The sequence below is a fragment of the Gallus gallus genome, chromosome 14, assembly GCF_016699485.2.
Source record: "Gallus gallus isolate bGalGal1 chromosome 14, bGalGal1.mat.broiler.GRCg7b, whole genome shotgun sequence".
In the NCBI taxonomy this organism is placed as follows: Eukaryota; Metazoa; Chordata; class Aves; order Galliformes; family Phasianidae; genus Gallus; species Gallus gallus.
In genome coordinates this window covers 15189097-15210369 of record NC_052545.1, presented here as the reverse complement: position 1 = coordinate 15210369, position 21273 = coordinate 15189097, and the positions used below count along the sequence as shown (strand labels likewise).

The window sequence follows — 21273 nt, the reverse complement described above, 5'->3', positions numbered from 1 at the left end:
TGTCCCCGCGCACACCGGGTTCTGCTCCGTCCTCAGTGCAAAGCGACTGAGGAAAACAAGACTGTCAGAGTCACAGAACCCTTCGAGTTGGAAGGGACCTTTAAAGGCCATCTGACCCTGCAATGAACAGGGACATGCACGGCTCCATCAGGTGTTCAGAGCCCACCCAGCCCGGCCTTGGATGTCTCCAGCAGTGAAGCATCCACCACATCTCTGGGCAACCTGTGCCAGGGCCTCACCACCCTCGCTGTAACAGACTTCTTCCTTATGTCCAACCTAAATCTCCCCTCTTTAAGTTTGAAGCCATTTCCCCTTGTTCTGTCACCACAGACCCTGCTGAAGAGTCTGTCCCCTTCTCCCTGTCGCTCCCCTTTAGATACTGAAGGCTGCTCGCAGGTCTCCTCTGTGCCTTCTCTTCTCCACCTGCACAGCCCCAGCTCTCTCAGCTCTCTCCGTCTGTCCTTACGGGAGAGGCGTTCCATCCCTCGGCACGTTTTTGGGGCCCCGTTCGCTCTGAGGAGCAGCACTCGCGGCGTCCTTCTGCTGAACTCCTCTATCGGCCCTTAAACGGACGTACGGCGCCGCAGCCGCGCAGCGCTCGGAGCAGCGCCCACGCGCGGGCAGCGCCCATCGCCGCTCGGGGACGGCGGCAGCGCGGAGGCCGACGCGCCACGGTCGGTTCTGAGGCGGCGTCGGCGTTCCCGGCACGGGAGGTGCGGGGCCGCGGGGGGGGGCGGGAGAGTTTCGCTCCGCCCCCGGCCCGGAGTTCCGGCGGGGGGGAGGGGGGGGCGCGCAGCGGAAAGGCGCGAAACGGCGCCCCCAGAGGAGCGCGGCGCGGCGCGGGACGGCCGCTCCGCCCCGCCGCGGCCCCCGGAGCCCACATTCCCACGGACGCGCCGTGGGGCCGCGCTGTGGGGCGGATCGCGCATCCCCCGTCCCACACGGACCGCCCCCAGAAAAATACCGCAATGACAGAAACCCCCCCGGGAACCCAACGCAGAGCCCCCGGGACCCCAATATGTACAGCGACAGCCCCCAAATGAAGACGAAGTAGGGGAGGACCGCCCAGCCCCGCCGTACGCCGATACCCATAAGGACCGCCCAGAAGCCCCCAAACGGGAGGACCGCCCCCCAGGGACCCCGGCGTCTATAGGGACCCCCCCTCTCCCCCCCCCGGGGACCCCGGAACAGGGGAGGACCCCCCCCCAGGTACCCCAATACCTACAGGGACCGCTCCCACGGACCCCACAACAAACCCCCCCCACCACAGAAACGACCCCGTGGGGGGGAGAGGGGGGGGAGGGCCCCACAGGGATGGATGGGGGGTTGTGGGGCTGCCCCACACGTGGGTCCCAATGGGAGGTTGTGGGGTAGATGTGGGACAGCCCCCCGTGTGTGGGACTCAATGGGAGAGCTTACGGAGCAGCCCCGTGTGTGGGTCCCGGTGGGAAGCTGTGGGGCAGAGATGGGGAAGCCCCACAGGTGGTCCCCAAGGGAGGGATGTGGGGCAACCCCACGTGTGGGTCCTATGGAAGAGTGTGGAGAGCTCCACGTACATGGTCCCAAAGGGAAGTTGTGGGGCAGCTCCGTATGTATGGGTCCTATGGGGAAGTTATAGGGCGGTCCCACATGTGGATCCTATGAGAAATTGCGGGGCAGCCCCACGAGTGTGGGTGCTATGAGGGTTCCTATCCACAGACTTCCCGGGTGTGGGTCCCGTAGCGCTGGGAATGCCTGTGGCCACCAACAGATCCCAGCTCCTGGTGGGTGCTATGGGGCGCTGTGGGGCTCTGTGGGGTGCCAGTATGGGTCTCGGTCCCTCCCACTGTGTGTCTGGGTCCTTGTATGGGTCCAGGTCCTGCAACGGGTCCGGGCTCTGCTGTCTGTCAGAGCCCCTCTCTGGGTCCCGCTATGGGTCAGGGCCCCGCTATTGGTTCAGATCCCTCTACGGGGCTGGTGCCCATTGTGGGGCTGGAATCCGCTATGGGTCTGAGCTCCCTATGTGATCAGGTTCCTCTACAGGGCTGGAGGGGGGCCACCTTGGGACTGGGATCTCTCTATGGAGCTGGAAACTGCTATGGGGCTGGATTCCTTTACGGGGCCAGGTTGCCCTATGGGTCTGAGGGTTCTCTATGGGGGTGGAACTGGAACCCTCTCTGAGTCTGGGGTTTCCCTTTGGGGCTGGGTTCCTCCTGCTATGAGTCCAGGCTCTTCTATGGGGCGGGGCTGCACTATAGGTCAGGGCCATCTATGGGTCCCACTATAGGTCTGGGAGTCTCTGCTGTGGGTCTTGGGATCTGCTGTAGGCCTGGTGTTCTCCAGGTTTTAGGTTTCCCTATGGGGTGGAGGTCTGCTACGGGGATGGGGCTCTGCAGTGGCTCTGCTATGGGTTCAGCCATGCGTGGGTCACATGAACTGTGGGACAGAGTGTTTGGTGTTCCCCTGTGTGTCTGGGTACTGCTATGGGGCTGGATTTCTCTGTGGGCCTGGGGGCTCACTGTGGGTCTGGGGACACTTTATGGGGACGGGTTTCGCTACAGGGCTGGGTACTTGCATGGGTCTGGGGGTGTGTGGGGAGTCCACTATGGGGCCAGGTTCCTCTACGGGTCCAGATTCTGCTATAGGGCTGGGGCTCCCCCGACGGTCTGGAGGTTCCCTATGGGTCTGCTATGGGGTTCTACTATAGGTCTGGGGACTTTAATGAGACTGGGGCTCCCCCATGGGTCTGGGTGTTTGCCATGGGGTCAAGGCTCCACGGGCTCTCCGCTATGGGTCCAGCTGCGTGTGGGTCCCCCGCTGTGGGTCGCAGGATGCAGAGGGGCGCCCAGGGGTGTTTCCTGCCGTGGGGTCGGGCCCTACTGCTCGTAGCCAGAGGGCAGCGCGTTGGTGCGGGGGTTGTGGAACAGCGTGTGGGTCCCGTCGCCCCACGGGAACGGCTGTGGGGAGCAATGGGGTTAGGGGGCTGCCCCAGAGCATGCGGTCACCCCACTGTGATCCATAGGTCCCATCTGCCCCATAGATCTTACAACTTCAGGCCTTCTCTGTCTCATAGATCCCACCCACCCCAACTTTATGACTTCTTGGCCCCGCATCTGCCCCGAAGAGCCCTCCTACCACGGCATCGGGTCTTCCCTGCTCCACATCTGCCCCACAGATCCCAACTACTCCACCCCAAATAAACCATCTACCATGATACTGGGCCTTCTCCACCCCATAGGGCTCTATATCTGCCTCATAGATCCCACTTACTCCAACTTCATGTCTTCTCTGCCCCATATCTGCCGCACAGGTCTCGGCTTCGGGCCTTCTTCTCCCCATATTTGCTCCATTGGGCTCATCGACCCCAGCGCTGGGCCTTCCCTGCCCCACATCTGCCCCATAGATCCCATCTGCTAGGGTGTCGTGCCTTCCCCGCCCCATATCTGCCCCACAGATCCCACATATAATGGCATCAGATCTTCTCCCACACCCCTCCCACGGGGCCCCACAGACCCCATCTATCACGGTACGAGGCCTCGGCCGCCCCGTATTCTGCCCCGTGGGGAACACAGTGCCCCCACCGTACTCCTTCTGCCCCACGCCCACCCCACGGCACCCACATCCCCCCGTCCTTCCAACCGCGGCGCCCACCTTGGTGCGGATGCGGAGGTGGTGGTAGGGCACGAATGTGGGGCGCGCGGGGCGGTGGTGGCGTTGCTGCAGCATCACGTTGGCCATGCAGAGCGCCACGGCCGGCAGCGCCCCCAGCAGCGACAGCGCGCGCCACGTGCGCCCTGCCCCACAGAACGGCCCCCTGCAGCTGTGGGACGGAGCGCCCGGCAGCCCCGGCCCCACACGAATGGGCCGCAAACCGTCCCCCCGACAGCCCCGAAGTCGGCCCCAAATCGCCCCAAAACGTCACGCCCCAATTGTCCCAAATTCAACCCAAAATTGCGCCCAGATTGCCACACAGGACAGTCCCACGTTTGCCCCCAAACTGCCCCAAACTGTCCCCGATCTTCACCCAAATTCAGCCCCAAATGGTCCGCAAATCACCCGCAGATGGACCTTCGCCCACCTTCACCCAACTCTGACTCCCAATCGCCCCCAAATCGCCCCAAATCCCCAAAGGGACCGAACTCACCTCCCGAATCAGCCTGAAATGCCCCCAGAGCCACCCCCACCCGCTCCACCTCGGCCCCAAATTACCTCAAATTGGCCCAAATTGCCCCCCCCTCCTTTTTTTTTTCCCTCAACTCTCCCCCAACCGTCCCTACATACGTTCCCTACCCCAAAATGCCTCAAATCTGACCCCAGTTCACCCCAAATTTGCCCCAAATTAAACCCAACTCGTCCCCAAAATCACCCCAAAATCCATACCTCCCGCTGCCCCCAACTGACCCAAGATGGCCCCAAAGTACCCAAATTGTCCCCAAATTTGACCCCGCGTTGTCCCAAAGTTGACCCCAAACCGATCCTAAAACTGACCCCAAATCCACCCCGAAATCTGCGCCTCAAATCGCCGCAGTGCCGCCCCAAAACTGTCCCCAAATCATCCCAAATCGGTCCCACGTTGACCCCAAACTGCCCCCAGTCGCCCCCAGCATCGACCGCGTATCACCCACAGCTGTGCCCCAAATTGCCACCAAATCGCCCAAATCACCCCAAAGTGCCCCCAAGCCACCCCCAAACCCTCCACCACTTTCACCCCCATTTCACCCCAAATTCCCCCAACGTTGTCCCTGGAATCACCCCCCAAATCGCCCAAATTATCCCCCAAAATGGCCCCAAATGACCAAAATGACCCTCCGAATTCTGCCCCACATGGCCGCAGTTTCCCCCATAACGCCCCCAATTCCCCCAAACGATGCCCCAAACTCCTTCGGTTTTACCCGCAGTGCTCCGAACTGCCCCCGTTTCCCCCATTTCCTCCCAAATGTCCCCAGATTTCAGTTACCCCAATGCACCCCAAATTCCCTCAAACGCCCCCAATCAGTTCCCCAAATATAGCCCCCAAATGCCCCAAATTCCCCACATTTGCCCCGTACTGCCCCACATCCCCTGCATTGCCCCCAAATGTCCCCCGTTTCCCCCCACTTTCCCCCCCAGTGCCCCAAACTGTCCCCCCTCCCCCCACATACCTCCCCCCCCCGCTCTGTGGGTCACAGGGGCTGAGGCCTTTCCGTGCTGTTGGGCTGCCCCCCAAGTGCCCATGGCCGCAATGGCCCAAAATAGCCCCACGGGGCCCCAAATAACCCCACACGTGGGGTGGGGAGAGGGGGGCACCCGACGGACGGCACCGTGAACCCGTAGGGGGGTGCGACCCATAGCACGATCCATAGTGTGACCCAGAGCCGCAGCGTGACCCATAGGTGGATTCATAGGGGGCTCTGACCCATAATGGGACCCTTAGCAGAACCCTGACCCACTGTGCGACCCATACAGGGCTCTGACCCATAGCCCGGTCCTGACCGACAGTGGGACCCGCAGTGGGGTCTGACCCATAGAGAGACCCACAACGGCGTCCTGACCCACAGAGGGGCTCTGACCCACAGCACGAACCATACGGAGACCAACAGTGGCTCAGTGTGAGGTCTGACCAATAAGTGGGATCCATAGGGAGGTCCATCCCATAGCGCAGTCTGACCCATAGTGAGACCTATGGGGGGACCTATAGAGAGATCCAGACCCATGGTGGGACCCATAGAAGGGCTCTGATCCACACTGGGAGCCACAGCAGGATCTGACCCATTGTGAGACCCAGAGAGGGGGGGCTGTGACCCATAGGGGGCCCATAGAGTGGACCTGCCCCATAGCAGGACACGTAACGCAACCCGTAGCAGGATGTGACCCATAGCAGGGTGTGACCCACAAGACCTATAGCAGGACTCACAGGGGGACACCCAGTCCCACAGAGAGCCCTGACCCATAGGACCCCCCCTGCTGCCCCCCCTTCTCACTCCCAGCCCCACAGAATTCCTTGGCCTCATAGCACTGTGGGGCAGTGACATTTATTGCTGACAGAGCAATGGGGCGGCTCCACAGAAGGCTCCGGCCCCACACCAAGACCCGCAACCGCCCCACATCTCCACACAGCAGCCCTACAACACTCCCAGCCCCAAACCAATCCCAAGCCCCACAGCAGCCCCAGCCCCACACGCAGCAATGCTCCCCAGCCCCACAGCTGCCCCACAGCAGCCCCACTCCTCCCCCAGCCCCACAGCACACCCAGCCCCATTATTGCCCCACATCTCCTCATAGCAGCCCCATAGGGTTTGACAGCCCCGTAGCATTCCCTATCCCCACAGCTACCCCACAGCAGCCCCACGCCACTTCCAGCCCCAGAGCTGCCCCGTACTTGCCCCATAGCACCCCTCAGCCCCACATTTCCCAACAGCAGCCCCATAGCATTTTCCAGCCCCACAGCCGCCCCACATCTCAGCACAGCCGCCCAGTGCGTTCCCAGCCCCACTGCACTCCCTGACGCCACAGCACACCCCGCCCCACAGCAGGGCTCGAAGCGTTCTCCATTCTCCAGCCCCATAGAAACCCCCCGGCAGCGCCCCAGCATTCCTCAGTCCCACAACCGCCCCATAATATCCCCACATCTCTCTATAGAAGCCCCATACCGTCTCCAGCCCCGTAGCATTCTCCAGACCCACACGTGCCCCGTAGCAGCCCCACAGCGACCCTAGCCCCATAACCACACCATACCGCTTCCAGCCCCATATCTCCCCACAGCAGCCCCATAGCACGCCTCAGCCCCCTAGCAGCCCCACAGCAGCCCCGCGGCATTCTCCAGCCCCACAACCACGGCCCCAAACCCCAGGGCAGCCCCTCATTCTTTCTGAGCTCCTTCCCCGCCCCCTTCGGCCCCGCCCCCTCCGGCCCCGCCCCCTTCTTCGGCCCCGCCCTCCCGCAGCTCTTTGTAGCGCCGCCGGAAGAAGCCGACCTGGAGCGGAAGGGGCGGGGTCAGCGCCGGGCGCCGTGGGCGGGGCCTCGCGGAAGCCCCGCCCCTCGCTTTCCGCGCGCAGCCCCGCGCTCACCTTATGCAGCGCCGCTCCCGCCGCCGCCGCCAGCAGCAGCCCCGCCGCCACCGCGCCGAGCGTGGGGCCCAGCGGCACCGGGGGGGGTGCGGGGCGGAGCTCCGTGCGGACCTGCGGGGCGGGCCGGGGTCAGCCGGGGGGCGGGGCCGGGGGGTCCGAGGGGCTCTCGTGGGGTCTGCGGGGCTCTGCGAGGCTCCGTGGGGGTGCGTGGGGCGCCGCGGGGCCCTTGGGGAGCTGCGGGGCCCGCAGGGCTCCGTGGGGTCTACGGGGCGCTTATGGGGTCGGTTGGGCTTTGTGGGGACCGTGTAGAACTATGGGGTCTATAGGGCTCTGTGCTATATGGGGCTCCATGGGCTTCATAGGGCGCCGCGGGGCTCAGTGGGTCGCGCCCCCCCCCCCGCGAGGCCCCGCGCACCTCCAGGCGGTCCCGGCCCACGTTGCGGTAGCGCCGCCCCTCGGGCTGCAGCTGAGCGGAGCTCTGCAGTTCCACGTGGGGGAGGGGCAGCTGTGGGGAGAGGGGGGGTGGGCGGGGGTGCACTGCGCCGCGGCCCCGCCCACCGCCGCGGCCCCGCCCACCCCTCCCCACGGCCCCGCCCACGCCCGCCCCTCCCCGCTTTCCCACATCTCCCCACAGACCCCGTAACACCCCACTCCTCCCACAGCCCCATAGCACACCCAGCCCCACGGCCACCCCACGGCTGCCCCGAAGCAGCCTCGGCCCTGCGGCACAACCCACACAATAGCATTCTCCAGCCCCGCAGCGGCCCTTTCGCAGCCCCACAGCGCTCCCCAGCCCCACAGCTGCCGCCACATCTCCCCACGACAGCTCCGCAGCACATCCCGGCCCCACAGCGGTCCCGCATCTCCCCATATCCATCTCACGAAGTTCTCCGGCCCCACAGTCAGCCCTCAGCACTCCCAGCCCCATAGACTTCCCCAACCCCGTTGCACTCTCACGCCCTACGGCTGCCCCACGGCTGCCCCGTAGCACCTCCAACCCCGCATGTCCCCATAGCGTTCCCCAGCCCCACAGCTGACCCCCAAGGCCCCGTAAACTCCGTAGAGCCCCACAGAGTCCATCGATTCCAATGGCCCCGCCCACACCACCACACAGCCCCGGTACCCCACCCTTCACCTCCACACAGCCTCACGTTACGTATCCCATAGCGCTGTCTTCCCATAACCCTACAGCCCGTCCCCCCATAACCCACCTGCTCCACCCAGTCCCACCGCAGCCGCCCACTGACGCTGAACTCGACGCCCCCGGGGGGCAGTGGGTCCCCCCACGGACAGCGCCACTCCCGGCAGGCGGCCACGCTGCAATTCTATTGGTGGAGAGCGGCCGGGGGCGGAGTTACAGAGGAGGCAAAGGAAAAGGGCGGGGCGATGCTGGCAAAGGGGCGGGGCCAACGGGGTGATGGGGCGGGGTTATAGGAATGGGCGGGGCTATGGGGAAAGGGTGGGGCCAAGGATGGCGGTAGGGTTACGGGAACGGGAGGGCTATGGGGCAATGGGGCAATGGGGCAATGGGGCAATGGGGCGGGGCCAAGGAAGGGGCAGAGTTATGGGGAGCAGGCGGGGCTATGGAGGCACGGGGTAATGAAGGCGTGGCCAACAGGAGGGGATGGGGCTATGGGGCACTCACCACCACCGGGTTCTGCTGCAGGAGAGGGGTGGGGTCCTGAACCCCCGTGGAATGTGAGGTAGAGTTACAGGCCTGTGGGGGGGTGGGGGGCACAGCGGGGTCAGTGGTCTGTGGGACGCAGTCCCCATAGCTGTTCCATCTCTGGAGTGGAACTCATTTCTATAGGAGAACCCTATAGCAAAACCCCAGCCCCATAGGAAGCCCCCACACCCACAGGAAACCCCCAGCCCCATAGGGGAACCCCACACCCAGAGCAAATACCCAGCCCCGTAGCAGACCCCCACACACGCTCAGCCCCATAGCAGCAGCTTCCAGCCTCAAAGGGAGCCCCCGGGCCCACAGCAGGACTCAGACCCATAGGGAACCCCCAGCCCCATAGCGAGTCCTATAAATGTGCCCATAGCAGGCCCCTAGCCCCATAGGGAACCCCCCAGACCCATAGGGAAACCCCAGATACATAGGGAAATCCAGCCCCATAGCAGGACCCACGCCCATACACACAACACCAGACGCTATAGCAAAACCCCAACCCTACAGAAAAACCCCATCCCTATAAGCGTCACCATCCCCCAACAATCCATAGCAGAGCTCCAGCCCCATAGCAGATCCTGTGCACCTCCAGACCCACAGCGAGCCCCCAGACCCATAGAAGGACCCAGACCAATAGTGGGACCCGGCCCTATAGCAGTGGAGTGCCAGGGGAAGATGGGGGGCAAACGGGGCCTAGGGGATGCTATGGGGCTGTGGGGTCTGTGGGGCGACGAGGTCAAAGGAGCTCTGTGGGGCTCTATGGGTTGTGTGGGGCGCTGTGTGGCCTGTGGTACTCTACGGGGTCTATGGGGTCTGCGGAGATCGGTGGGGCTCTACGGGCTCCGTGCGGCCCGACGGGCTCTACGGTACTCTAGGGGGTTCTACAGGGCGGCGGGCCTTATGGGGCCTCCGGGACTCCACGGGGCGGTGGGGCTCTATGAGGTTCGCTCTGTGTCCGCGCGGCCCCCGCCCCCACCTGCGGCCCCTCCACCTGCAGCTCCTCCCAGAGCTCCGCCCCGCGCAGCGCTGCGGGCACCCGGATGGTGGCGCTGCCGGGGGGGCGGCGCGCGCCCTGCGCCGAGAGCCGATAGCGGTGCTGCAGAGCCGCGCGTCCCGCCGACACCGAGCGCGTGGAGGACGGCGAGCTGCGGGAACAGCGCGTCACGGGGACGGCCGCGGCGGCGGGGAGATGGGCGGGGACGGGGGACGGGGGGGGGGGACGCCCGCGGAGAGGGGGGGGGGGGACGCCGGGGAACCCGCGGGGACGGCCGTAGGGGTGCGGCGCGGTGGGACGCGGGGACGGCCGCGGGGACCTCCGCGGGGGTGTGCGGCGTCGGGTGGCTGCGTGGGGCGCGGAGATGGGGACGTGGGGCTGCGGCACCGCGGGGATGGGGGGCGCGCTGGGGGGGGCCCACCTGGTGAGCAGCAGCACGACGCTGTACAGCGCCGGGAGCTCAGCGCGCGCCACGGCCGAGCCCACGGGCGGGGGGACACTGCGGGACAGACACACGCGTGGGTCACACTGCGCCACGCCGGGCGGCTCCCGCAGCGTCACCATCTCAGCCCGACGCACTGTCAGTCACACTGCATCCGGCGTGTCACACACCGACACGCTGCCACGCTCACACACTGCCACACACTCATACACTGTCACACAACGTCACACAACGTCACACAGTGTCACACAACATCAAAGGAAATCGCCCACATCACAGCATCACACAGCACAGTGTCAGTGTCACAGTATCACGCCGTGTCACATAGCATCACATGGTGTCACTGTGTTGCTCTGTCACACCCCATCACACCCCATCACATCACACCCCATCACACCACGTCACGGTGCCGCAGCCCCACACAGCACCGCGGTGTCACCCACTGCCGCGCGGTGGCACAGTGTGCCGTTGCGGTGCCACCCACCTGCTGGCCAACGCCACCACCTGCACTGCGTCCCCCAGCTCAGCCTCGTGGGGCACATCCATGGTGACAGCGAACACGAGCTGGGGGGCACAAGATGTGGGGCTCAGCCCCGTAGCACTCCATGGAGCCTCCACAGAGAGTCCCACGGAGCCCCACGGAACCCACAGCACCCCACAGAGTCCCAGAAAGCTCTGTAGAGCCCCATAAAGCACATCCTGCCCCACAGAGCCCATGGAGTCTCATAGCTCCCCATAGAACCCCGTAGCACCCCACGGAGCCCTTAGAGCCTCATAAACTGCCATAGGGCCCACAGCACCCGTAGCTCTCCACAGCATCTCATAGAGCCCCCTAGAATCCCATACCATCCCATAGTGCCTAACAGAGCCCGTAGAGCCTCATAACGCCCCGCGGAGCCCTTAGAGACTCACAGACCCCCACAGAGCCCATGGCACCCCATAGAGCTCCACTGCACCCCATAGAGACTCACAGTGCCCCACAGCGGCCCACCTGTTGGCCGGCCCACAGCACGGGGTGGCTGATGTTGCAGAGGATGCGCCCACCTCCCGGAGACACCGAGCTGCAGTGCTGTGCCAGGGACCTGCGGTGGGGCTGTGGGGCACGGGGTGAGCTGTGGGGTGGGCTGGTGGGGGGGTGCGGGGGGACGTGGGGTGGGGTCTGGGAGTGGGGGGGTGGGTGGTGGGGTTTGGGGTCAGCTGAGCGGGGTTCGGCATTCTGGGGACACATGGGATTCTCTGTGGTCTTGAGGGCATCTGGAGGAACTCGGGGGACTTGAGGGCCTCTGGATGGGGTTGGGGTCAACCAGATGAGGTTTGTGGTCTTGAGGGCATCTGAAACGGGTTTGGGGTGTGGGGACGTGCAGGATTCTATGGGAACTTGAGGAGATTTGGTGTCTTGGGGACATCTGTAGAGGGATATGGGGATCTCGAGGGCATCTGGATGGAGTTTCAGGTGCCATAATGACATCTATGGGGTCTTGAGAACATCTGGGATGGGATTTTGGGGTCTGGAGAGCATCTGGAGGGGCTCTGGGGGGCCTGGGGGAATGTGGGGCAGCCCCTGTGGGGCGGTGGTTCCCCTGCTCCCTGTGGGCACCTGCAGCGCGGTGGCCTTGCGGTAGGAGAGCGCCTTGGGGTGCTGCAGCTCCACATGGGCCCCATACGCGTCCTCCCCAACGTTGTGCACGGTGACGGTGACGGTGACCTCCTCGGTGACGCCCACCACCAGCTCCTCCAGCCTGGGGGGCGGCGGCAGTGGGTGCGGGGCGGGGATGTGGGGTGCCCCCATGTGAGGTGGGGCCGCGGGGGGGGGAACATACCCTGAGAAGCTGAGGGCCACGCGGAGGTCGGGCACACACTGGTTGTCCTCACCGCAGTTCTTCTCAAAGGGCAGCTGGGGGTCGGGCAGAGGGCCTCCATCCCAACCTCCCCGCGCGCCCCAACTGCTTCCGTTCTGCTCCATCCCCCACATCTCCATCCCATCCCTCCATCCCCCACATCTCCATCCTGTCTCTCAATCCACCCCATGTTTCCAACCCAACTTTTACATCCATCCTGTCTGCATCCATCCCAGTGTCCATTCCACCTTCATCTGCTCCATCCCTCCATTCCCCTCAACGTTCCGTTCCAACTTTCCATCTCATCCCCCATTCGCCCCATATCTCCTGCTCAATTCCCATCCCATCTCATCCACCCATCCCATCCCTCTATCTACCCCAACTTTTCATCCCAGTGACCACGCTCAGCTTTCCACCCATTCCCAATTCCCATCCCAACTCCATCCCATCCCCTCCCATCCCATCCCTCCATCCACCCCAATTTCCATCCCACCTTCTCCATCTCATCCCTCCATCTATCCCAATTTCCATCACACATCTCTGTCCATCCCAACCATCTCCATCCTCTCCATCTGCATCCCAACCTCTCCATCCATCCCAACGTCCATCCCAAACTTCCATTCCTTCTCCATCCATCCCAACCATCTCCATCCCATCCACCCCATCACCTCCATCCCCACCCATCCCTCCGGCCACTGCCCCCATCCCAATTCCCACCCCACGTTCTCCACCCGCCCCACGCACCCATCCCATCCCTCCGTCCCACCTTCTCCAGGCACCCCAACACCCACCGCATCGCTCCATCCCTCCCAATGTTTCCTGAACAATTTCCACCCCCCTTGCGCACCGCCGACCCCCGCCCCATCTCTCACTCACCCCACGTTCCCACCCCCTCTCGCCCACCCCAGACCCGTACCGCGGCGGTGACGGCCCACTGTGTGTCGCGGCTGAGTGCCACACGCAGCCCCTGTGCATGCTGCAGTGCGTCCCCATACGCCTCGAAGGCCACCCGCAGCCCCACGGGGCTCAGCGTGTCCGCTGGACAGCCCTGGGGACCCACACATAGTGCCCGTGGTGGCGGCGGCCGCGTGTGGGGCAGCTCTGCACCCCCAGCAGCTGCGCCCGCACCGCACGCACCATCACTCTGATGGGGAAGCTCTGGCACCGGCGCCCCTCGCCCACGTGCGTGGTCCCGTTGCTCCTGGCAACGCCCGGCGAGAAGACGGCGCGAGCGGCACGGCCGGGGTCCAACTCCAGCCGGTAGTGGAGGGTGGCCCCGAGGGAGCCTGGGGGGCAGCAGGATGTAGCGCTGTGGGGCTCTGTGCGGTCTACGGGCCTCTATGGGGCCTAGCGGATTGGGTGGCATCGGGGGGGGGGTTGGGAAGGTCCTATGGGGCTCAGCGGGTTGTGAGGCCATCTGGAATGGGTTGGGGAGGGCCCATGGGACAAAGGGTTCTGAGGGCACCTGGAGGGGCTGGGGAGGTCCCACAGGTGTCCGATGGCTGGGGCAGAGCCGCACACCCCGTGCTCTCACCTAAGCTGTCACTGCTCTTCTTGGTGCCAACAAAGCAGACGTTGGCTGTGGACGCCGTCGCAGCCCCAGCGGTGCTCGGCTCCTCCTCTGCCCGGTGGCAGTCAAAGTCAGATATGGGGATTTCCGGGGGAGTGAAGGTCACCGTCACCTCAACCTTCAGCAAGGGTGGGGACCTGTGGGGCAGCAGCATGGGGGAGGGGGGTGGGAATGGGGATGAAAATGGGATGGGGATGGGTTGAGGTTGGGAATGGGAATGGGAATGGGAATGGGAGTGGGGGTGGGGGTGGGGGTGGGGGTGGGGGTGGGGATGGGATGGGATGGGATGGGATGGGGTGGGGATGGGGTTGGGCTGGGGTTAGGAATGGGGATGGTGATGGGATGGCAATGGGGATGGGATGGGATGGGGATGAGTATGGTGATGGAGATGGGGTTGGGTTGGGTTTGGGGATGCAGTTGGGTTTGGGTTGGTGTTGGGTTGAGATTGGGGTTGGAGATGGGGATGGGATGGGGTTGGGTTAGTTGAGTTGGGGAATGGGGTTGGGGTTGGGATTGGTGATGGGGCTCCGGTGCGTCACTCCCACCTGAGCAGCAGGACCTGTCCCTGTGCGCCCACAGCCACATCTGGCAGTCTGTCCCCCGTCAGGTCGCGCCCCCCACTCAGCGCCTGCCCAAAGTGCTGAGGGGCACTGTGGAATATGGAGCCTGCGATGCGCTGTGGGAGGCGGAACCACACACGGGTGGGACCTTCTCAGAGCCGGGACGGAGTGCAGCACCCAACCCTCCGAGCAGCAGTTGGGTGCTGTGGGGCTCTGTGGGACCTGGTGGCACTGTGGGGTCTGTGGGGTCTACGGGGCTCTGTGGGCACTGTCGTGTGTATGGGGTTCAATGAATCTCTATGGGGTCTCTGGGGCTATATGGGCTCTACAGGATCTGTGGGGCTCTGTGGGGTTCTGTGGGGCTCTGAGGGGCCCTACGGGGTCTTTGGGATCTACGGGACTCTATGGGGCTCAGTGGGTCTCAGTGGGGTGGTCCCACCTGGCTGTAGTGGCCACTGACACCGCCCTTCTCCCCACGGAAGATGTAGATGGCGCCGCGCTCATCGTCCTCCATGGGAGCACCCACGGCCACGTCATGCAGTCCGTCCCCGTCGATGTCCCCAAGGCGAGCAACGCTGGCCCCAAAGCGCCCCAGCGGGTGTCCGGCCTGACCCCGCAGCGTCTGATGGCACTGCAGCGCACGGCCCTATGGCAGGAAACACATGGGGGGTGTGGGGAGAGGTGGGGGTCAGGTTGGGATGGGAATGCGGTTGGGAATGGGGATGGGGATGGCATGGGATGGAGGTGGGGATGGAGATGGGGATGGGATGGGATGGGAATGCAGATGGGATGGTATGAGGATGGGAGGGGGATGGGATGGGAATGGGATGGGGTGGGATGGGGATGGGAATGGGAATGGAGTTGGGATAGGGGTTGGACTGGGGTGGGTTTGCAGTTGAGTTCTTGAGGTGGGGTTGCACTGAGCACCGTGGGGCTGCACTGGGGGTCCATACCTGCGGCAACACCATGCAGACCTCCACACGCCCCCCGGAGCCGTCCCCATAGAACATGGGGACCCCCACCAGCAGCGCCGCGCCATCCCCCGAACCCTCCAGAGCACAGAGCGCTGCCCCAAAGTAGGAGCCCACCTGCAGGTGACAGTGTCAGCCCCGGGGCTGCTCCCACCCCATGCTGTGCCCCACACGTCCCCCTACCATCACCTGCCGGCCCACGGCGTCAGAGCGCAGCTCCCACTTCCCCCCCCGCTGGAGCACGAAGAGGAGCAGGCGGCCCACGTGGCGGTACCGGGGAGCCCCCAGCACCAGGGCCCGGAGCCCCCCCAGGGACAGAGACTCAGTGGCGTAACCTGCGGGCAGCATGGGCGGCGGGTTGGACCCACGGAGGGGGGGCATGGGGACACCCATAGCTCCGGGACCCCAATGGAAACATCACTGACCCCCACAGAGGCAGCTCTGTCTCCATGAAGACCCCATCATCTCCTGGACCAGCACAACAGCCCCAAGACCCCCATGAAGAACCTAAGACCCCCACAGAAACTCCACCATCCCCATGGGACCATTCCCATCCCATCACCCCCATGAGAAGCCCACTATCTCCGTGACTCGAGTGGGGACACCCACCGATTCCAAGACCCCCATGGATAGCCCACCACCCCCACGACCATCTTGAGGACTCCCAATATCCCCATGGGGACGCCCTTAACCAGAAGACCCGCATGAGGCTGCCAAGACCCCCGTGGGGATAACCACCAACCCAAAGACCCCCCCGAGGAGCGCAGGACCCCGAGGCTCTCACCCAAGTAGGCATCGCTCACACCCCCCTCCCCTTCGGATGCGTTGACGAAGGCGACCTTCCCGTCGGCCCCGTAGATGAAGACCCCTCCGGCCCAATCGTAGGCGCCCACTGCTCCCAGCACTGCCCCCTCCTGCAGCAGGGAGGTCGGGGAGGGGGGCTGAGGTGGGTGGGATGGGGCCCTGGGGGTCTCAGGTGGGTTTAGGGGGCGTCTGGAGGCGGTTGGGGAGGTCCTGGGGAATTCCGGTGCGTTTGGGGGCACCTGGTGGGTCTCTGTGGGTCTGTGGAGCTCTATGGGTCTGTATGGGTCTCTATGGGCTACTGCGGGGCCTATGGGGTGCTGTGGGTTCTACGGGGTCTGTGAGGCTCTACGGGGCTCCGTGGGCTCTATGGATCTCTACGGCGTCTATGGGGCTCCGTGGGGCTCCGGTGGGTTCTCGGGCGGATCCGTGCGGTGGCAGTGGGGACACTCACGGGGGTGAGAAGAGCGCTGAAGCCCTCCTGGGCCATCTCCAGTTGGAAGGAGCTCCCGAAGGCCGGGCGGGTCCCTGGGGGCAGCATGGGGTGAGGCGGGCCCCTGGCACCCCCCGTGGGGCCACCCTATGGGGCCATACCCTCGATGGCGAAGATCTTCTCCTGCAGCTGCTCCTGGATCCCCCGCAGCGCCTCGAAGTTGTCCACGCGGAAGACGTGTGCCTGTGGGGGGGCCGAGGCGATGGTCTGCAGCTCCGCGGCCGCCTGGGAGTCCTTGAAGGCGCTGCCCACCTGCGGGGGAACGTCCCCGTCACCCGCGCTGTCCCGCTGTCACACAGCTGTCCCCGCGCTCTCGAAGCCCTCGGCGCCCCCGGTGTTCTCGGCGTCCCACCCTCTTGGCGTCCCCAGCACTCGACATCACGCTCGATGTCCCCCGTGCCCTCGGCGTCACCCCAGCGTGAGGCGCCCCCGGCGCTCTGTTTGTCACCTCCGTGTCCCCACGGCCTCAGTCTCACCCGGCTGTCCCCCGCCGTTCCCGGCGCCCCCGCGCTCCCGATGTCACCTAATGTCCGCGCCCCCGGCGTGCGCGGCGCTCTCCGTGTCACCTCACTGTGCCCAGCGCTCCTGGCGCCACCGCAGTGCACCCCGCGCTCCGTGTCCCCAGCACGGTGTCCCCACCGTTCTCTCCGTCCTACACTCCGGGCGGCACCTCCACGTCCCCCACGCTCTCGCTGTCCCCTCGGTGTCCCCGCTGTCTCAGTGTAACCCCACGTCCCCCACGCTCTCGCTGTCCCCCTGACGTCCCTCGGGTGCCCCCATGGCTATTGGTGCCCCCGGTGTTCTTGGGGAGGATTTGGGTTGAATTTGGGGTTTGGGGATTGGAGTTGGGGTTTTCTGCGGGGGGGGGGGGGGGGGGGGGGATTTGGGATGCAATTTGGGGACAGTTTGGAGGAATTTGGGGTTTGGGAGATGAATTTGGGGCTCGTTGTGAAATTTTTGGGGAGGGTTTGGTGGAGAGCTGGGGGGAACGTGGGGTCTGGGTGATGAATTTGGCGTTTGGGGTTTTGGGGGGAGGGGTTTTGGGGATGGTTTGGGGGCAGTGAGACGATGGTCATCACTCCGTGAGTGATGGTTTGGGGCCTCCGGGCGGGCGTGGGATTACGGGGGTTGGCTCATGGCAGCGTGCGGGTCTGCGGTGCGGGGTGGGAGCTCTGCGGTGGGGTTCTGGGGAGCATTCGGGGAGAAACTGCGGGGAATTCGGGGTTTGGGGGATGGGTTTGGGGTTGGGGATTCGTTAGGGGAAGGAGCCGTGCAGATGGGGGGCGGGGCGGATTTGGGCTTTTTGGGGTTTTGCGGGGGGATTTTGGGGAGGAGTGGCGGAGTTGGGGCTCGGGGGCAAGTTTGGGGTTTGGGAGTTCGGGGGGATTGGGTTTGCGGTTTGGGAGATGGATTTCGTGGTTTTGGGGATTTGCAGGGGTGGATTCTGGGGGGGCGGATTTGGAGCTTTGGAGGCGAATTTGGGATCTTGGGTTTTGGGGGGCGAGAGTTTGGGTTTTGGGGGGGGCGATTTTGGGGAGAATTTGGAGGCATTTGGGTATTTGGGGGAAGGATTTTGAGGATAACGTGGAGGAATTTGGGGGCGTTTCGAGGATGGATTCGGGGGAGGATTCGGAGGGCCGTGGGGGGGAATTTGGGATGCGGGAGGGCTGCGGGGCGCTGCGTGGGGCTGCGGGGCCCCGACCTCACCCCGATGGCGTAGCGGACGACCCCGGCGCGCTCCGCCTGCGGGATGACGTCGCTGTAGCGCAGCACATCGCCGTACATCTGCCCGTCCGTCACCACGATCAGCACTTTGTTGGCCCCCGCGCGGCTCTCCGTGAACACGTGCGTCCTGCGCGCCGCAGCGTCACCGCCGGGGGCTCCGCTGGGGGGGGGGGGGGGGGGGGGGGGGGGGGGGATGGGGGGGCGGTACGCACAGCACGATGCGGATGGCGGTGGCGGTCTGCGTGATGCCGTTGCTCTGCTGCACCTCATTAACCCGCCGCTCCAAATCCCGCTCCGAAAGGCGGTCGAAGTCGGAGAAGTCCACGTGGCGCTGCACGCCGGTGGAGAACTGCACCACTGCGAACTGCGGGGCACAGCCACGGCGACCCATAGCGCCCCACACAGCCCCGCACCGCCCACGGAGCCCCACGGAGCCCCCCAGAGCCCCGTAGAGTCCCGCAGCCCCCATAGAGCCCCACAGATCCCCGCAGAACCCCGTAGCGCCCTACGGCCCCGCGTGGAGCCCGTACAGCCCCACAGAACCCCAAGACCCCATAGAGCCCCACGGCACCCCTTAGCATCCCATAACGCCCCACAGAGCCGCACGGAACCCCGCAGTCCCATAGCATCCCACAGAAACCCACGGAGCCCCGCAGGGCACCGCAGCTGCCCACGGAGCCCACAGAACCTCCCAGAGCCCCATTCGTGACGTTGGGTCCCCCATACGTTATGTGGGGCAACCATAGATCCGGCAGCGCACCCCATAGATTCAGTGGGACGCCCTTGAATTCCGTGGGGCAGCCCTAAACGCAGCGGGGCGCCCCACGAGCGATGTAGGGCAGCTCAGAGGTGAGCGGCTGCCCCATGGATTGTGCGGGGCTCCGATACGTTCCATGGGGCGCCCCAGAGATCCCCTCGGGCAATCTATGGATTCTGTGGAGCGCCCCATAGGTTCTGTGGGGCGGCCATGGAGTCAGGGCCTTGGCCAAGGCCCCGCTGTGGGGCAGCCCCATGGCTCTGTGGGTCACGCACCCGGGTGTCGGTCCCACGGAAGCGTTTGATGACTTCAATGATGAATGTCTTCATCCGATGGAAGTCAAAATCTGCAACGCTGCCAGAGCCGTCCATCAGGAACACGATGTCGGAGGCCAACGTGGGGCAAGCTGTGGGGCGGCAGTGGGGCAGGGCGGACGGTTCAGGGAGCCTCAGCCAACCCGTATCCGCCCATAGATCCCATTGAACCCAACGCCGGGTCTTCTCTGCCCCGCAGATCCCATCGGCAACAGCGTTGGGTCTTTTCTGCCCCCTGTCTGCCCCATAGATCCCAGATCTGCCCCGCAGATCCCATCAGCAATGGCATTGGGTCTTTTCCACCCACGTTCGCCCCACAGATCCCAGTGACGACACTGGGACTTCTGTGCCCCGTCCTGTCCCCACAGGGCCCACGGACAAAGGTGCCGGGTCTTCACCCCACAGAGCCCCTCTGCACCACTGCTGCCCCCCGGGTGCCCCATACCTCGTGGGGTGGTTGTTTGGGAGCGGCCTGAGAAGAGGAGGAAGCAGAATCCCGGCACCTCCGCATTCTCCCCGCACATCCGCTGCGCTGTCGGACCACAGGCCTGCACCCCATGGCGCCCCATAGAGATCCATAGTGATCCACGGCACCCCATGGCGCCCCATAGAGATCCATAGTGATCCACGGCACCCCATGGCGCCCCATAGAGATCCATAGTGATCCACGGCACCCCATGGCACCCCATAGAGATCCATAGTGATCCACGGCACCCCATGGCGCCCCATAGAGATCCATAGTGATCCACGGCACCCCATGGCGCCCCATAGAGATCCATAGTGATCCACAGCACCCCGCAGAGCCCCATAGAGATCCATAGTGATCCACAGCACACCATAGAGCCCCCATAGCAACCCACAGAGCCTCAGAGAGATCCATAGCACCCCATAGAGACCAACAGCACCCCACACAGACCCACGGTGACCCATAGAGACGCACAAAGCCGCATAGAACCCATTGGACTCAGTAGACCCCATAGACCCCATAGTGACCCACAGTACACCACAGAGACCCACAGAGTCCCATAGCACTTCATAGAGACCCACAGAGCCCCATAGAATCCACTGATCCCGTAGAGCCCGACAGACACCATAGACCAATGAGAGCCCCACAGCGCCCCATAGCACCCACCAGGAGCTGGGATCCGTTGGCAGCCATGGACATTCCCAGTGCCATGGGACCCATAGCCGGGGGATCTGTAGGGCAGGGAACCCCATAGCACCCACACTTGTGGAGCAGCCCCAAAAGTTGCCATAGGGCTCACATGTGGGGCAGCACCACGCCATCCCATGCCCCACAACCTCCCATCGGGACCCCGTCCTCTCTGCCTCACAACTGCTCACAGGACTCCTATACTGAGGCCACCCCACAGCTTCCCACTCGGACCCATACATCGAGGCTGCCACATAACATCCCCTTAAGGTCCACATTCAGTACTGTCCCACAACTCCCACAGGGCTCACACATGTGGGGCTGCCCCACATCACCCCACGGGCTCCATAAATGTGGGGCTACCCCACACACTCCCCATTGAGTTCCACACGTTGTGGCTGCCCCACACCCCTCCCCCAAGTTCCCCAATCCACCCCACAACTCCCCGTGGGGCAGCCACACACCGTCCCGTGAGCTGCCCTATAGCTCTCACCACCGATGCCTGCATCCCTGCAACTCTTCTCCCCCACGCGGCACCGATAGACGCGGCCTCGGCCCTCCAAGTCCAGGGGAGCCCCCACCAGCACCCTGCAATGGGGGCATGTGGAGCTCGGGGGGGTGCCCCATAGATCCCATGGGGTGGCCCACAGATTCACTTACATACCCCTTTGATTCTGTGGGGCACCGCATAGATTACGGTGGGTGCCCCATAGATTACGTGGGGCAGTCATAGAGTCAGTAGGGATCCCCCTGGGCCGTATGGGGCGCTCCATAGATTCCACGGAGCACCACTAAATTCGGTGGGACATCCCACAGATTAAATAGACCACCCTATAGATTCAGTGGTGTGCCCCACAGATTCCATGGATCACTTGGAGGGCCAGATGGATTCAGTAGGGTAACCGTCGGTTCCCACAGGTTGCCCCATCGATTCTGTGGAGCAGTCATAGGGTCA

The 21273-nt window shown here is 64.4% G+C and overlaps 1 protein-coding gene and 1 non-coding gene across 8 annotated transcripts in view; one reads left to right on the top strand and one right to left on the bottom strand.

Moving 5' to 3' along the window:
- ITGAD (integrin, alpha D) overlaps positions 1-21273 on the bottom strand; it is a 33385-nt gene that overhangs the window by 9273 nt on the left and 2839 nt on the right. For 2 of the 7 annotated variants that reach the window (XM_025155180.3, XM_025155184.3), the window contains exons 3-28: positions 20812-20906; positions 20298-20362; positions 19611-19713; positions 19127-19257; positions 18307-18458; positions 18077-18221; positions 16471-16621; positions 16331-16404; positions 15860-15989; positions 15265-15410; positions 15058-15192; positions 14544-14750; positions 14090-14220; positions 13509-13681; positions 13112-13260; positions 12891-13022; positions 11957-12030; positions 11734-11875; positions 11128-11229; positions 10621-10700; positions 10116-10193; positions 9677-9845; positions 8671-8742; positions 8237-8350; positions 7441-7530; positions 7026-7136 (exon numbers count right to left, since the gene is read on the bottom strand). In XM_025155180.3, coding sequence (XP_025010948.1) covers positions 7026-7136; positions 7441-7530; positions 8237-8350; positions 8671-8742; positions 9677-9845; positions 10116-10193; positions 10621-10700; positions 11128-11229; positions 11734-11875; positions 11957-12030; positions 12891-13022; positions 13112-13260; positions 13509-13681; positions 14090-14220; positions 14544-14750; positions 15058-15192; positions 15265-15410; positions 15860-15989; positions 16331-16404; positions 16471-16621; positions 18077-18221; positions 18307-18458; positions 19127-19257; positions 19611-19713; positions 20298-20362; positions 20812-20906 — 3151 coding nt within the window. Of the gene's footprint in view, positions 1-2675; positions 2937-3630; positions 3774-5120; positions 6932-7025; positions 7137-7440; positions 7531-8236; positions 8351-8670; positions 8743-9676; positions 9846-10115; positions 10194-10620; positions 10701-11127; positions 11230-11733; positions 11876-11956; positions 12031-12890; positions 13023-13111; positions 13261-13508; positions 13682-14089; positions 14221-14543; positions 14751-15057; positions 15193-15264; positions 15411-15859; positions 15990-16330; positions 16405-16470; positions 16622-18076; positions 18222-18306; positions 18459-19126; positions 19258-19610; positions 19714-20297; positions 20363-20811; positions 20907-21273 lie in introns of those variants that run through there. The other 5 variants (XR_005839929.2, XM_040647815.2, XM_025155181.3 and 2 more) reach the window with 5 other exon arrangements.
- Positions 18069-18129, top strand: MIR12225 (microRNA mir-12225). The gene has a single exon (NR_161980.1). It is a non-coding gene; the product is annotated as a microRNA mir-12225 (primary transcript).